The sequence below is a fragment of the Schistocerca cancellata genome, chromosome 6 (genome assembly GCF_023864275.1).
Source record: "Schistocerca cancellata isolate TAMUIC-IGC-003103 chromosome 6, iqSchCanc2.1, whole genome shotgun sequence".
Taxonomy (NCBI): domain Eukaryota; kingdom Metazoa; phylum Arthropoda; class Insecta; order Orthoptera; family Acrididae; genus Schistocerca; species Schistocerca cancellata.
Genome location: NC_064631.1, coordinates 555748280 through 555763175, shown reverse-complemented (window position 1 = coordinate 555763175; position 14896 = coordinate 555748280). Strand labels below are relative to the sequence as shown.

The window sequence follows — 14896 nt, the reverse complement described above, 5'->3', positions numbered from 1 at the left end:
CTTTAACCCAAAGAGGAGTTTGATTGTGAATCCAACATTTATGGTCTATCAAATCAATCCATGCAAAATTTAGAATGTTTCTGTTCTCATGATTTGAGGCAATACCTGAAACCTATCTACCGGAGTTGATATACCAAGGTACAATTATCTGCAAAGGGTAACAGTTCCACTTGCAATTGTGTTGCATCTGCATTAGGTACATAAATCTTTTGTATTGTAGAGTCTTACATAAACAATCGTTAAATAGAGATAGTATATGTTATTTGTCAGTCACGCCCTTGTACTAGATTTTACACTTTTAAAAGTATGAAGCTGGTGAGTCACTTAAAGCTGCTGCCTTTCTGCTGTTGTCAATTTAACAACTATTTTTAATGTAGAAGAACAACAGCACGAGATGCCATCATGCAGTTTGTTATGTTTCTGTTTTAGCTTTAGATTTACTCCTTCTAATCTCTAGTTTCTGTATCTTCGCGGCACTTCCTTCTCACAAGTCACAATACTTAACACTGCTGTCAGGAAACAAATGCAGGCATTGCAGAGATAGCGTCTGTATCCATGGTAACTGGACAACGGCATCTCGTGGCCACAAGAAGAACTCGTGTAGTGACGTTTGCGCCTTGGCTAAGAGTCTTTGGCTACGGATATCGAAAATAAAAATGGCCGCCGTCGGCAATGGACGGAGTATGATGGATCCTCAATCAGGAACGCAAAATTCACTCGTTGATCGTATTAAGTGCCTGTATCCTATGGTTAATGAAGAGGAGACGCCGTTACCGAGGTCATGGAGTCCAAAAGATAAATATAACTATATTGGATTGTCTCAAAATAACTTGAGAGTGCATTATAAAGGTAAGTCCAGCTGCAAGAAGAGTTTTGGTTAGGTTATGCTAACTACTTTTGGTTGCGTTGGTTTGTTCGGTTTCAGGAATACATTTCAATGTGTCAGCATCATAATATTCATTGACCTGTTTTCCAAGCCATCTTGCGTACGATGCCAGAGGCTTCTGTTAGTGAATGTCATCGACCATAGCAGTGACCAAGGTCTCTAAACAAAGAAATCAGCTGATCGCTTTTCGTAATGACGCAGTTCGTTTCTGAAAACTAATATGTGCGTGTGGAAAACCGAAGTGAAAGAAGCCAATAGTTAGCACAGAATCGCTATACAAGGTTTAATGTCGTCTGTCAAAATGGAAATATGTTCATGTACTTTCGAAATTTTAGTACGTGTGTGTGTTCAGTAAACGAGAGAAAAATCGAGAGCGTCGTCAAAAATACTGATTTTTCAGGTTTACTAATAGTGCAAAATTTTTTTCCCAGTTACAGATAGCTTACCATTACATTCAGCTGTTAAGAATAGATAGTGTAGGCTTACTGTAACAAGGCTATCATGTCGTTGCCATTGTTATTTTTTTATCAATGTGTTCTAATATGTAAACTCGGATTTTACTATTTCCATTGTAAGCTTAATTAATTTGTCGTATGGAATAAGCGGATTTTGAAAAGCACGTAGCAAGACTCCCAGATTAATATGCATTAACCTTTATAGCAATACAAGCGACTATTTGTAGCATGAGTTGGGAAGTATATACTTAGTATTTTTCGTTGAAATTCGCTATGTCATCTAAGAAAAAGGGTTACTTGTCTTTGTTATTTAAATTTAATTTCAGCGTCATTCCATGAGGGCACACTGCAGGCGCTCACGAGTGAGTGAAAGCGAAGTCGAACGCACACTAACTTTTCAGTCAACATTTTGCTAATAAGGATGATTTTGTCACGAACTATTATTGCTTAAAACACGAATGGCTTCCACAACAAAACATAACGTTTACTTGAGGATCCGTAGACCTACGGCTTGAGTAACACGTAAACGTATTACAGTGTTCTTTTATTTGTGTATTCCATTTTGATTAGATTCGGTAACGCCCGTGTTACGAAATTGTTTCCCATAATATATGACAACTCATACCGCAGTGCCAATTGTAGGATCGTCAGTTTGTTGCTATTTTGTTTCACAAATATTCTCCAGATTTAAATTAGATTATTCAGTTTTTGTTCCATAGACCCAAAAAATTATTCTCGTGGGTGTGGAACGTGTGAGAAAGTATTACATAAAACATTTGAATATATTACTTACTACCCTGATCATTTGTCAGGAGATAGTCGAAATAGGTTAATACAATGCAGTAAACTGGGACAGCTAATATTTACAGAATTAACTTGCTGTCAGAATGAAACACTGTTATGCACTATTAATAGATTTATCATACACAAAATACCTAATCTCGACTGTTGTGACCAAGTGTTGTCAAAACTGAAATCTAAAATATTTTTACTTAAGCTGGCTTAACTGTCTCTGTTAAAGATATTCATCTATGGGATAGTAGGAGTTGCCCATCAAAAAATCTTTTTGACTCTGTGTAAACTGTGCTTTATCTGAAACAAAGTTTTTAATGGTTACTGGAAATTTGACATTAGGAACTAGTCACCTTCATACTAGTTGTCAATTTCATATGGTTTTATTTTAACTTAAGTGTCAAGTGCTTACTGTTTGTGTGGGAAGATGAGCAAGTGAAAAACATTTCATGTATTTAGAGAACATAATCACTTAATATTTTTGGAAAAACATAGTTTATATATGATCACAATATTCTCCCTTAACCAGAAATTCTGATAGTGTAACACTACTGTTTATGATAGGACATATGGAATCTGGTTGCAACATTTTGATTTTTGAAAACAAAGTTGAAGGCAGATATGGAGCTGAAGCAAATTAAATGTTTGAAGAGCTGCACTAGGGAGGATGGTAAGAGTTTCCTTAGAATAAAGTGATCATTTTAAATTGCTTTTAAAGTCGAATGAAACAGAAGTAGAAAATAACTGAGGAACATAAGGTATAGGAGAAATTGGGATAGTAAAATCTGTTTTCAGGAGAAGTTAGTGAATAGGCAGTGTTTATAGATGTCTTAGTGAATATTATAATTTCAGCTTTGTAGCTCTGACCTTCTGTGTCGACAGTACACATCAAAAAGCAGAAGGTAGCTTTAGGGCAGTCTGGTGTGGCGTCTTGCGGATAGTGCACGTGGTGGTACAGTGGTACTATGGATAAGAAATTATATATGGGCATCTGAAAGTGTCCTTCACCCTGAAGTCTTTGTGTGGTCAGAGACTCGCGTCTGTAGTGTAGCCAGAGACCCGCCTTATTATGACAAGAGATTTTTCTGTAGCATGTCCCAATGTCTACGTGTGCATAATATTTAACACAATATTCTTTATTAAAAAAAAAAGAGTGAAAGATGAGTTTGAAGCAGAAGCGTTATTTGTATAATGAAAGTTAGGTGTATAATGACTGATGGATTATCATCAGTTTTACACTTCACCAGTAACTTGCATTAAACAATTAGATCAGAAGATGGGAATATGAATCTGTAAAATGACAACTGGCTGATCGACGTTTACTGATTTTCAATGTAAGAAAAGTCATTGATAATTCGTGAGTAATAGAGTTGTGTACTTCATAATATGAATCACATGTGAATCTGCACAATCAAAATGCAGATGTCCTGATATAGCTGCGATGAAAAGTCTGAGTCTAAAGATACCGGTTAAATATAGCATTAAATCTTTCCATGCTTCATGCCACCTCGTGAAAAGTGATAAAACAGTATATGCATATGTTGGCAGCTGGACTTCATTTTTCCTGCTGTGCATTTTTCATCACTTGGTCAATAAAAGTTGAGGAATTTGGAGGCAGGCAACAGGTATTTAATTGAAACCATAAATTCATTTGTGTAGCCAGAGTATTGTGTGCTGAGTCATCTTATTTTTCTTGCTGAAAAATGAGGGGCTTGAATGCAGGCATTTCCAGATTAGGTTTCTTCTGTGTGTTTTAAGACAGTATTGTTAAGGGCAAATTGTTTGTCACAGATAGTCAGTTCATATTGAAATGTTTTCGTACAGTGCTTCATGGTGTACTACAGTCATTAAGTACTTCCCACCAATATCTTCTGTTTTTGTGATGTGCTGGCAAGAAACAAAATTTTATGTTTTATAGTAGAAGTACATAGTGGTTCTCACCATAGCCTGGAATAACTGAGAGATGTTACATCCCTGAAGGCATTGTCTGCATATGTCATTTACATTGACTTATGAAGTAAAAAGTTTTCTTAAAACAACTTACGGCAGTACAGAAAGATGCAGATCTATGTTGAGTGAAGTAACAGATTTCGTATTGTTGAACAAAATGGTAGTCTGTTAATGTTGTGAACTGTGATTTAAATCTTCCCCTTTTACTGTGATATAAAACTAAATATATGTATACTACATTACAATGTTGCTAGCTATTTCCCTAGAAAAGTCACAAAATATTTTGTGTGGTTTCTTTGGTGCTCACAAGACATGTGTGGAATGGAATAAACATTCAGTAATTTAGAAGTAATAACTATGTTCAGAAAGGTTGAGGCTGTTCCCTCACTGGTACATATATTACAAAATGCAAACTACATTGAATGCCCTCTATAGTATCCTAAAATTGAATATGTAGCTCCAAAAAAAATTCAGATTGTGATGTGGAAATGTACAGTTCTGTATGGCAGATTGAGTGGAATGTTTGCATGTGGATTGACTGATTTGTAAGTAACTATCAATATGATCTGTGTTTATTTGATAATAGCATCACTCTTGACAGTGTTCAGTTGTCACTGGTATATTGTAAACAGAGCTACCTGTATTGTAGATAATGTACAAGGTCTGTTTTATATTGTAAGAGATCTTTGTCTAATACTTTTTATTAAAGACATTTTATAAAACTTTGACAGTGTACTGAAAACTTTTATAAAGTCAGAGCATGGTACTAGATTTTGTTAAAGATTTTAAGATAACTTCCAGTGTAATCAGGCCTAACACTGTCAGAGACAGATCTATTGTGTAAGCTCACTCTGTTTTCAATGCAATACCTTGAACATACACCAGTATGGATATAATCAGACAAAACTTTCAAAGGTAATGTAAATCAGCCGACCGCTGTGCCTGAGCGGTTCTAGGCACTTCAGTCCGGGACCACGCGACTGCTAAGGTCGCAGGTTCGAATCCTGCCTCAGGCATGGATGTGTGTGATGTCCTTAGGTTAGTTAGGTTTAAGTAGTTCTAAGTTATAGGGGACTGATGACCTCAGTAGTTAAGTTCCTTAGTGCTCAGAGCCATTTAATGCAAATATTGACTGCTGTTATTCAGCATAACTGCACAGCATCATAGCTTGCTATATGTACAAAGGACCAACCTAAAAAGTTAAGAAAGATTCTCATTGTTAAATAAAGGGCACTACATTTCCATATCTGTTTTTAGTTTTACGGTGTCTTGAGCGTAAATCTATATTTGTAAGTCATAATTTTTGTAGTGGGAAAAACATGAATAGAGTTTTCTTTGAAGCAACTTGAAATATAAACACAGTAGTACTTCTGTCTGGACTCAGCCTAATGTTCTCAGTAAGAAGGTATATCAGACAGTAAAATTTGCACTAAAAAAATGTGTGATATGAAAAGGGTCGTTTGTCACCAAATGTGCCGTTTGAATATTAAGAAATTAGGGACTACTAATTTTTGTGGCACATTATGCACCACAAAACATAACAATAATATCTTATGAAAGAAATTCAGCAGTTAATATTAAAGTATCAGGTTGCAAAATTTAATTTACACCTCTTCAGAATTCTTGTGTTATTACTGGAGAATGAACGTTCTTGGAAAAAGAAAGGGAAATCGGAATTGCCCCCTCAGCAGTGAGGTAGAGATGAAGCACAAACAAGTGTTGGACAAGGATAGAGAATGAAATTAGCTGTGTCTTTATCAGAGGTACCATCTGTAGATTTATCTTGATCCATGTTGCAAAACCACAGAAAATCTAAACCTGGATAGACAGATTGGACTGCGAATGGGATGTTCTTGAGTTACTCTTGCCTCAAGTAAATCATACTGCTACTAAAAACAAATGTAATTGGTTACATCTTTCTTCTGAAGATCATAGTCAAAATGCACAGTATAGAGTACTTTTTATTATTTTGGTACTAAGATTTGTCATGTTGCTACTCTCTTATGGGAATCACTTGATTCTTATGGAATCACTTGATAATGGCACTTTGAAGCTGAAATCACGATTGTGTAAGTGTAACACTGTAAATAAACAAGTCTAATGACGGTACTAACTTTAAAGAAGTGGAATTGGGATTGGTGTGCAACCAAAAGTGATGCAAAAAACTGCAATAGCAGCAAAGAAGTAGCCAGTTTTCCCGACACATTTGGAATTATCGAGGCAGTCCAGGAAACACCATTAATCCATAAAATTTATTTGGCGACTTAAATATCCCATTTCTTTGAGATCTAAGAGAGTAAACTTGTAAAACGAGGGCTTGAAACTTGTAAAATGAAGGTTTTCAGAAAAACAAAAAAGGTTTGTATGAGGTTACTGAAAGCTGGGGAGCATGAATAAGGCTAGCAACCTCACTCAATGCCTATCATTCCTGTCATTTCATTGATTGTAGAACCGGGTCTAATTTAAATTCAGCTTTTATTGAAAATTGCTGGAATATAGGAAGTTGCAAATACCTGTTGCCATTGTTTTCAGAATGGTTTGTTAAACATGTACGCATGAATTACAAGGTGATGTTAGTAGGTAAATAACTATTTTTCTTAGGGTGATTGTATAATTGCTAAGGATGCAGAGAGAATTAATTGCAATTGGTGCAGCAAAGGGAAGATGGTTCTGTTCAAGGGCTCAATGAGAGTTTCTAACCCCAGCAGTGAACCACATGTTTCTTAGGGGAAAAATGTGTGTATCTTTCAATATATTAACCAGTGAGATTTCTTTCTTAGTGTTTAGTAATTTAAATCATAGAAATGTAATTTTGGCAGGTCTGCAAAGTGCCTATGTACTATTGCCGCAACAGTATCTTCACTAGACCTCAAATGTAACAGCAGTTTTCAGTTTAGATCCCACTGTCACATTGAAGCTGCTCTATATGAGTTTTTCACCATCTCCATACCTGTGAATGTGTGTACTTCTAGTTTCAAGGTGAACAGGGATTGAAGAATAAGCCTCATGAAACTAAAATATTACTTTATTTTTGAATAAATATTAACCAATCAAAAAGTAAATAGTTTGTTCCAAAATGCACTGCTTTGCACATTTGTGTAATAAAAAATTTGCTGTTCGGTAGCATTTGGTATTGTGTTTGTCCACATCACGCATTGTGACATACTTGGATCCTCCTCATCTTACTCCGCAAGATGGTCAAACATATCAATCGAGGATGACCATCACGAGATTGTCAAATGTATGAGGACACTCTCTGCAAAAATACAGCAAAAGCTTCAGTTGGTTCCAAGTGTGTTCAGTGAGATTGTCAGGCGTTACCACAGGCCTTTCCTTCAGTCCTTGTGCCTTCTGGAGGAAGGCAGTGATGAGGTGCACCAACCTCTTCTGGGAAGGTGTGGGCTGGGCACGGTATTCTCAAGCATTTTCATCTTGAGAGACAAGCCCACTGCCGAAATGTTGACTGTAAGGCAGATAATTGATTAGAGGGTCCTGTCCCTATACCACACAGCTCTCAAATTACCCTCATTGGGATACAAGATGGCTGACATCCATCTGTAGGTTACTTACCAGCTCAAAACCTCTCCCTGGAGTTACACCATCAGGTTGGTTAGCAGTAGTTCACTATTTATTTCTGTCTTTGGCCTTCCTCTTGAGAGAGGTATAGGTAGTGCAGCTGGTATCCGTCATGATCTGTTGATGTATTCTACTTGTGGTTTGCCTCTTGTATTGTTCCCTTCTATTGTCCCTTCAGTGACACATTTAATGATTGGGTCAGCATTGCATTGTAAAAGGTAAGCCTTGTCTCATGAAGGTAATCGAACATAGAGGATACACATGGGTGGACCATCTACTGAGATGTGATGAATCTTTAAAAGTATCATTATGGGCCAAAAATAGGCATAACAAAATCATTACTTGAATGATTGATTATTGGGATATACTCACTCAGTATGATTAATAAATTCAGTTAAATAATCGAAAAGGCCAATTAATTGACTGTGTGTGTAATCACCCATCTCTAGGATGGACTGTTCACAGTGGACGTCTATGGGCTAAATTAAACGTGTGGAGGCGGTTGCGTACTGTATTGAGTCAATTCACCCTCCCTGTTGGCTCAAAAAAAAGGCGGGCAACGCGCAGTTGTGAATCAGACTGAAAGTCCTTGTAGAGGCAAGCAACCACTATGAATATAATTATTGGAAAGAATTTAAAAAAGCCATGTAGTTGCTTAAAAAACTGTCGGTTTTCTCTTAATTTATTCATGATGTGTTTCAGTTTTAACCCATCATCTGATGACCCGTTATAAACACACATGTAACAGATGGTATGTTACAGATTTTACATGTATGTAACAAATTTTACAGAGACACAAACTTTTAATAAATATCAGTTCTAAACTAGCAATATTAAAGTACAAAACTCTTTTTGACACAGAAATACATATTATTTTAGATAAAAGTTGTCATTACTAACATACAGAATTACTAATATGTAGAATAACTGGTAGCATACCAGTTTTTCTGCTTATTAATAATGACAGTATTTGACTCCTGCACCAAAGTTTCATCAATTTGTATCTAAAATGGGACGTATTTCTGTATTTAAAAAAACTGCTTTGGACATGAATATTGTTCGTTTAAAACTGACCTTTATTAAAAATTTGTGTCTCTGTAAAATTTGTTACATACGTGTAAAATCTGTAACAATCCATCTTTTGTGTTTCCATATAATTCGTAACGTAAAATGTTGCATTTGTCAGTTTATACTATGTAATCAGATGATGAGTTAAACATGTAACGCATGGTAGGTAATTAACAAATTCAGAAAAAAAGCCAGCAACTGTTTCTAGCAGCCACACAGCCCGTTCGATTCTTTCCAGTTATGTTGCATACTTCTCGGGACATAGTAATTGGTAGCTTCAGATGACTGTTGGAGGCACGTTGGCAATACGCATTTTCTCGTTAACGAGTGGAGAGACAGAGCTCAGAGAAAACAGGTTTCCTTCACCTACATTACACTTGTGGCTTTACTTAGTCATTTTCTCTGGTCAAGAGTATTAAGAGGTTCCTGGCCAGAACAGCACAAACAAGGCAGGTCACATTTTAATCACTTAAGCTGTCGGGAGTTTAAGATCCTGTTCTTATTTTCAAGTTCGTACCCATACTATTATGACAGCGTCCTCTGGAAGGGAAGATGAAGTTGGGAACCAGTTACTTGATCATGAAGTCTCATCGCAGAGTCTGTTATGCTTGTTTCCATCATTGTTGATGACAGAGAAACGGGTAACTACATAGTAACTTGTTTTATGCCACATCTTTCTTCAAGCCTTGGTTTTGTCGTCGACGTTTAGCAGCCAGCACATCTCTAGTAGTGTCAGGTGATGCAGTGAAATGTTGTTCAGAGTGGGGTCATTTATATGAATTTTGGTCGAACCATCCTCCAAGAAAAGTAGGATCACTTCCCATACACATCAAGTCGTATTGTTGATATTGCCACAATGGCCAGGCGGGAGACCAGACTATGAGTAGATCAAAGGAGAGTGGAAAAATTGCTGCAGTTTCAGTGGAAGTGACAGTTCCTGTAAAGATGGAATTTTTTTGGACTCGAGTGAACATTCTACTCGCGCAGACTAAGTTGACACTACGCGCAGTGGCTGGTGGAAGTGACCGTAAATGCATTTCCCATATACAGTCACTCTCATCAGACACCGCACCAAGTGTAAAGTTAGGTGATGCGGGTAATTGTAGATTAGTAGGGATCTCTGTTTAGGTGCTAACAGTCAACTCTGATCCAGCGGTAGTAGGATATTCCCACTGTAGTGGTGTATAAAGCTCGACCAGTAGAAATGTGTGAATCATATAAAGGCGTTGAACATATGATGTAAGCGAAGTGAATATGCCCTGTGACAGTCTTTGGTTCTCAGCATTTTCTGTTGAGAGAAGAGTAATGTGACTTGCAGAAAACCTGAAATATTCCTTCAAGGTTAATCCTCTGGCCTTATCGAGACTGTTTCAGAGCAGAACACACTCCACAAAACAGTTGTCACTAAGCTATTTCTTTGCTATACTCATTCTTCCTAGAGTGCTAGTCCCACAAGGTATGCAAGTGAGCTTCTGTGAAATTTGGAAGGTATGATGATGATACTTAAGGAATTGAAGCTATGAGTTTGAGAGATCTCTACATATGTTCCTTCATTTGGTTTAAAAAAAGCAAACTCCCATCAGCAGATTCGCAAATCCACAACTCCTGAGGATAGACTGTACTTTCCACATAGGCGTTGGTTGTCCAGGATTACATTTCCTCGGCTCCATTTTTTGATGGAGATGTTTTTAACTTGATAAATAATAAACAGTAACTTTGAGTAATGTTTGTTAGTTCATTGTTCAGCACAAAACAGACATCTAGGACCTTGCATACAAGTATGCTTAACATATGTATTAAAACTGGAGGGGAAAAAGAATCGCTGCCCTCACTAAATAGACACTCCCCGAAACAGTCCACAGAACTTCCCTCCTTCAGCTGAGCAAGCTTCTTTCATTCTGATGGATTGTAATGTAATTCCAATGGCATGAAGCAAGTCCTACGTCAGAACTGATCGTGGCTTATGAATCACATTAAGTTTCATGTCATTTTCAGTTAAGTTGGTGGCTAATTTTATGGATAATTCAGTGCATCTAAATGCCATTACAAGTCCCTTACAAATTGCCAGTTCTGATAGCATGTAAATCATGTTTGTAATATACCAATTGGGAGTAGAAGGGCTTTTGGTACGAAAACAAAAATCACTTGGAAAAATGCCAAAATAAAAATAAAAAATGCCATTGTAATGCATATCAAACGATTCCGTTTGGTCGGAAGTTGCCGAAATTGAAATTGGGTTTTGTCTTCGCAAGGTAGTAGAAGAGCTGTCGGTGCATTTTTATTCGTGTTTTAATTAATTTGTAGTAATTAAAACATCGTCTATTAAGTAAAACTAGATAGCAGAAACTTAGTATTTTGACCTCGTGCTTAGACAGAAATACACCAATTGCTGAAAAAGATTTTTCTAAAAAAATGTCAAAATTAACATGGGTTGTGCTCTCAAATCAGGTTTCGCACGATTAGTTCGTGGAGCCGCCATCATTTTTAACATGTATTCAGCTGGGTGTAAGTGCTGCTTCTGACTTCCAATTCATGTTTCTAAAGTTGAAGATGTTTTCTTAAACAGAAAACACATAAAACGATCTATGTGGAAAAGAGGGATAATTTCAGACAGTATTATGTAGCGGGCGAAAGTGTCTGTTGCACCAGAACCCATTTTTATTATGTACAATTTTAGATTGTAGTTTTCATCTGAAGCAATCGATTTGGAATAGATCGAAGTATAGCAGTCAGTCAATCTCGGATTTCTGAAAAAAGCGGCGAGAGCAATAGTACTATAATAAGACATATTTGGGTAGCTGATATTGTTAAGAGTATTGGCCTTGAAAGGCCACGTTTGAGTCCTGTACAGAATTTTAATCTGCCTTGTAGTTCCAAAATAACGCACATTCGGCTGCAATATCAAAGATGCTCATTCTGCAAAAAGGTTATACGTACTGTTCTATTTTTTATTTGCCAGTGATAACACAATGTAGCCGTTTTATCCTATCTAAACACAACAAGCAGTACTGTTGCCATCATTGGACGTACACACATCGCTTGGTCGGATTGTAAAAGCTTCCGGAGCATGTGTAGATACCAGACATGACCCCGTTATTTCATTACAGCTCTTTGGCGGAGGAGTGGGTGAAAAGCCTTTAGTGAAAGTGTAAGGACGTGGGATACCGCGCGTGTCAAGGCGCGAAGGAATGCTTTGTCCACTTAATTTCTCTTCCGAGCGTCCTATGCTTCTTCGTAGTTTTAAGTCCATCCTTAGTGAAACTACTTATGTCGTCTCTACTTTGATCGTGAAATTTAATTAAAGAAAGCCAAAAGGCAGAAATTACTTAAAGAATAGTTTTGAATTGGACAACGTTAAGGAAGTTTCAACTGACCCTGACCAGTGAATTCGAAACAGAAAATGTAAAATACGTGTACATGCCAGTAACATGCCGGCCGCGGTGGTCTAGCGGTTCTGGCGCTGCAGTCCGGAACCGCGGGACTGCTACGGTCGCAGGTTCGAATCCTGCCTCGGGCATGGGTGTAGGTGATGTCCTTAGGTTAGTTAGGTTTAAGTAGTTCTAAGTTCTAGGGGACTTATGACCTAAGATGTTGAGTCCCATAGTGCTCAGAGCCATTTGAACCATTTTTGAGTCAGTAACAAACTGTTAGAAACGTTGGTACTGACCGGTAAGTGTCAATACAGCGTGCACAAAGTGCAACGGGAAGACAACCCAGAAACGATATCATAAGAAGATCGTGAGTGATAGAAATTGTCGAGAGCGTTACTAAATTGAAATGTGAATGGGCTGGCCACATAGCGAGGCAAGATCTAAAAACATGGATCAGTGATGCTGGAACACGGTGGTACCTGATGGCACAGAACTTAAAAGGAGTAGGAGAATACGGAAGAGGCATTCATTTCAGCGGGGGATGAACTGTGGGTGAAGAAGAAAGAAGTCGCCGATAAGCCGTAGACATGGCGTGTGCGCGCGCGTCAAGGCGAAGGACGCGAAGTGATGTGCGTTGAGGCTGAGTACTGCGCAGTCGGGGTGTTGCACTGGCATTGACGCGGTTCGCGCTGAAGGACGGTTCTGTGGTGGCGCCAGGTGCCAACTTCGGCGCGGGCCGCGTTTCGCTTCTCTCCGCCAGGTTGTCCTCCGCGATCCGCAGACAGGCTGTCGTGCCCGGGAAACGCGCCAGGGCTATGCGGCAGCGGCGCAGGTGCATGGCGGCTGACGGCAGATGCCCTGGTTCGACTTCTTTCTTCGTCATCCACAGTTCATCCCGCGCTTAATGAATGTCTCTTTCATATTCTCCTACTCCTTTTAAGCTCTGTGCCATCAGGTAGTACCGTGTTCCAGCATCACTGATCCATGTTTTTAGATCTTGCCTCGCTATGTGGCCAGCCCATTCACATTTCAATTTAGTAACGCTCTCGAGAATTTCTACCACTCACGATCTTCTTATGATATCGTATCTGGGTCTCCCCGTTGCACTTTGTGCACGCCGTATTACTTGTCAGTACCAACGTTTCTAACAGTAAGTTTGTTACTAGTAAGTACACGTATCATCAAAGCAAAGCTCGTAGTGTCTCTTTTGACAAAAGTCGTATGCTAAATTCATCACTCTGCTGGGAACTGAAAGAACAGGAAAAGCATCGACCAAACATTTGAAAACTTCAACATTATTTGTTCCTGAAGATACATAAATATAAACCCAATAATATTATTAATAAACTGCGCTTTTTTTACACTGCTGGCCATTACAATTGCTACACCACGAAGATGACTTGCTACAGACGAGAAATTTAACCGACAGGAAGAAGATGCTGTGATATGCAAATGATTAGCTTTTCAGAGCATTCATACAAGGTTGGCGCCGGTGGCGACACCTACAACGTGCTGACATGAGGAACGTTTCCAACCGATTTCTCATACACAAACAGCAGTTGACCGGCGTTGCCTGGTGAAACGTTGTTGTGATGCCTCGTGTAAGGAGGAGAAATGCGTACCATCACGTTTCCGACTTTGTTAAAGGTCGGATTGTAGCCTATCGCGATTGCGGTTTATCGTTTCGCGATATTGCTGTTCGCGTTGGTCGAGATCCAATGACTGTTAGCAGAATATGGAATCGGTGGGTTCAGGAGGGTAATACCGAACGCCGTGCTGGATCCCAACGGTCTCGTATCACTAGCAGTCGAGATGACAGGCATCTTATCTGCATGACTGTAACGGATCGTGCAGCCACATCTCGATCCCTGAGCCAACAGATGGGGACGTTTGCAAGACAACAACCATCTGCACGAACAGTTCGACGTCGTTTGCAGCAGCATGGACTATCAGCTCGGAGACCATGGCTGCGGTTATCCTTGATGCTACATCACATACAGGAGCGCCTGCGATGGTATACTCGACGACGAACCTGGGTGCACGAATGGCAAAACTTCATTTTTTTTTTCTTCGGATGAATCCAGGTTCTGTTTACAGCATCATGATGGTCGCATCCGTGTTTGGCGACATCGCAGTGAACGCACATTGGAAGCGTGTGTTCGTCATCGCCATACTGGCGTATCACCTGGCGTGATGGTATGGGGGTGCCATTGGTTACACGTCTCGGTCACCTCTTGTTCGCATTGACGGCACTTTGAACAGTGGACGTTACATTTCAAATGTGTTACGACCCGTGGCTCTACCCTTCATTCGCTCCCTGCGAAATCCTACATTTCAGCAGGATAATGCACGACCGCATGTTGCAGGTCCTGTACGGGCCTTTCTGGAAACAGAAAATGTTCGACTGCTGCCCTGGCCTGCACATTCTCCAGATCTCTCACCAATTGAAAACGTCTGGTCAATGGTGGCCGAGCAACTGGCTCGTCACAATACGCCAGTCACTACTCTTGATGAACTGTAGTATCGTGTTGTAGCTGCATGGGCAGCTGTACCTGTACACGCCATCCTAGCTCTGTTTGACTCAGTGCCCAGGCGTATCAAGACTGTCATTACGTCCAGAGGTGGTTGTTCTGGGTACTGATTTCTCAGGATCTATGAACCCAAACTGAGAGAAAATTTAATTTGTCCAATGAATACCCATCTATCATCTGAATTTCTTCTTTGTGTAGCAATTTTAATGGCCAGTAGTGTACTTAGTCCTTTGTATATTATTTTCTAAGTGACAAATAGTGTTTAAA

The 14896-nt window shown here is 39.0% G+C and overlaps 1 protein-coding gene across 1 annotated transcript in view; it reads left to right on the top strand.

Annotated features, from left to right (window-relative positions):
• Nucleotides 1-635: 635 nt before the first annotated feature.
• Nucleotides 636-14896, top strand: part of LOC126088520 (ran-binding protein 9) — a 250843-nt gene continuing 236582 nt past the window's right edge. Inside the window, exon 1 of the mRNA XM_049906675.1 lies at nucleotides 636-849. Coding sequence (XP_049762632.1) covers nucleotides 657-849 — 193 coding nt within the window. The 5' untranslated portion in view covers nucleotides 636-656. The remainder of the gene's footprint in view (nucleotides 850-14896) is intronic.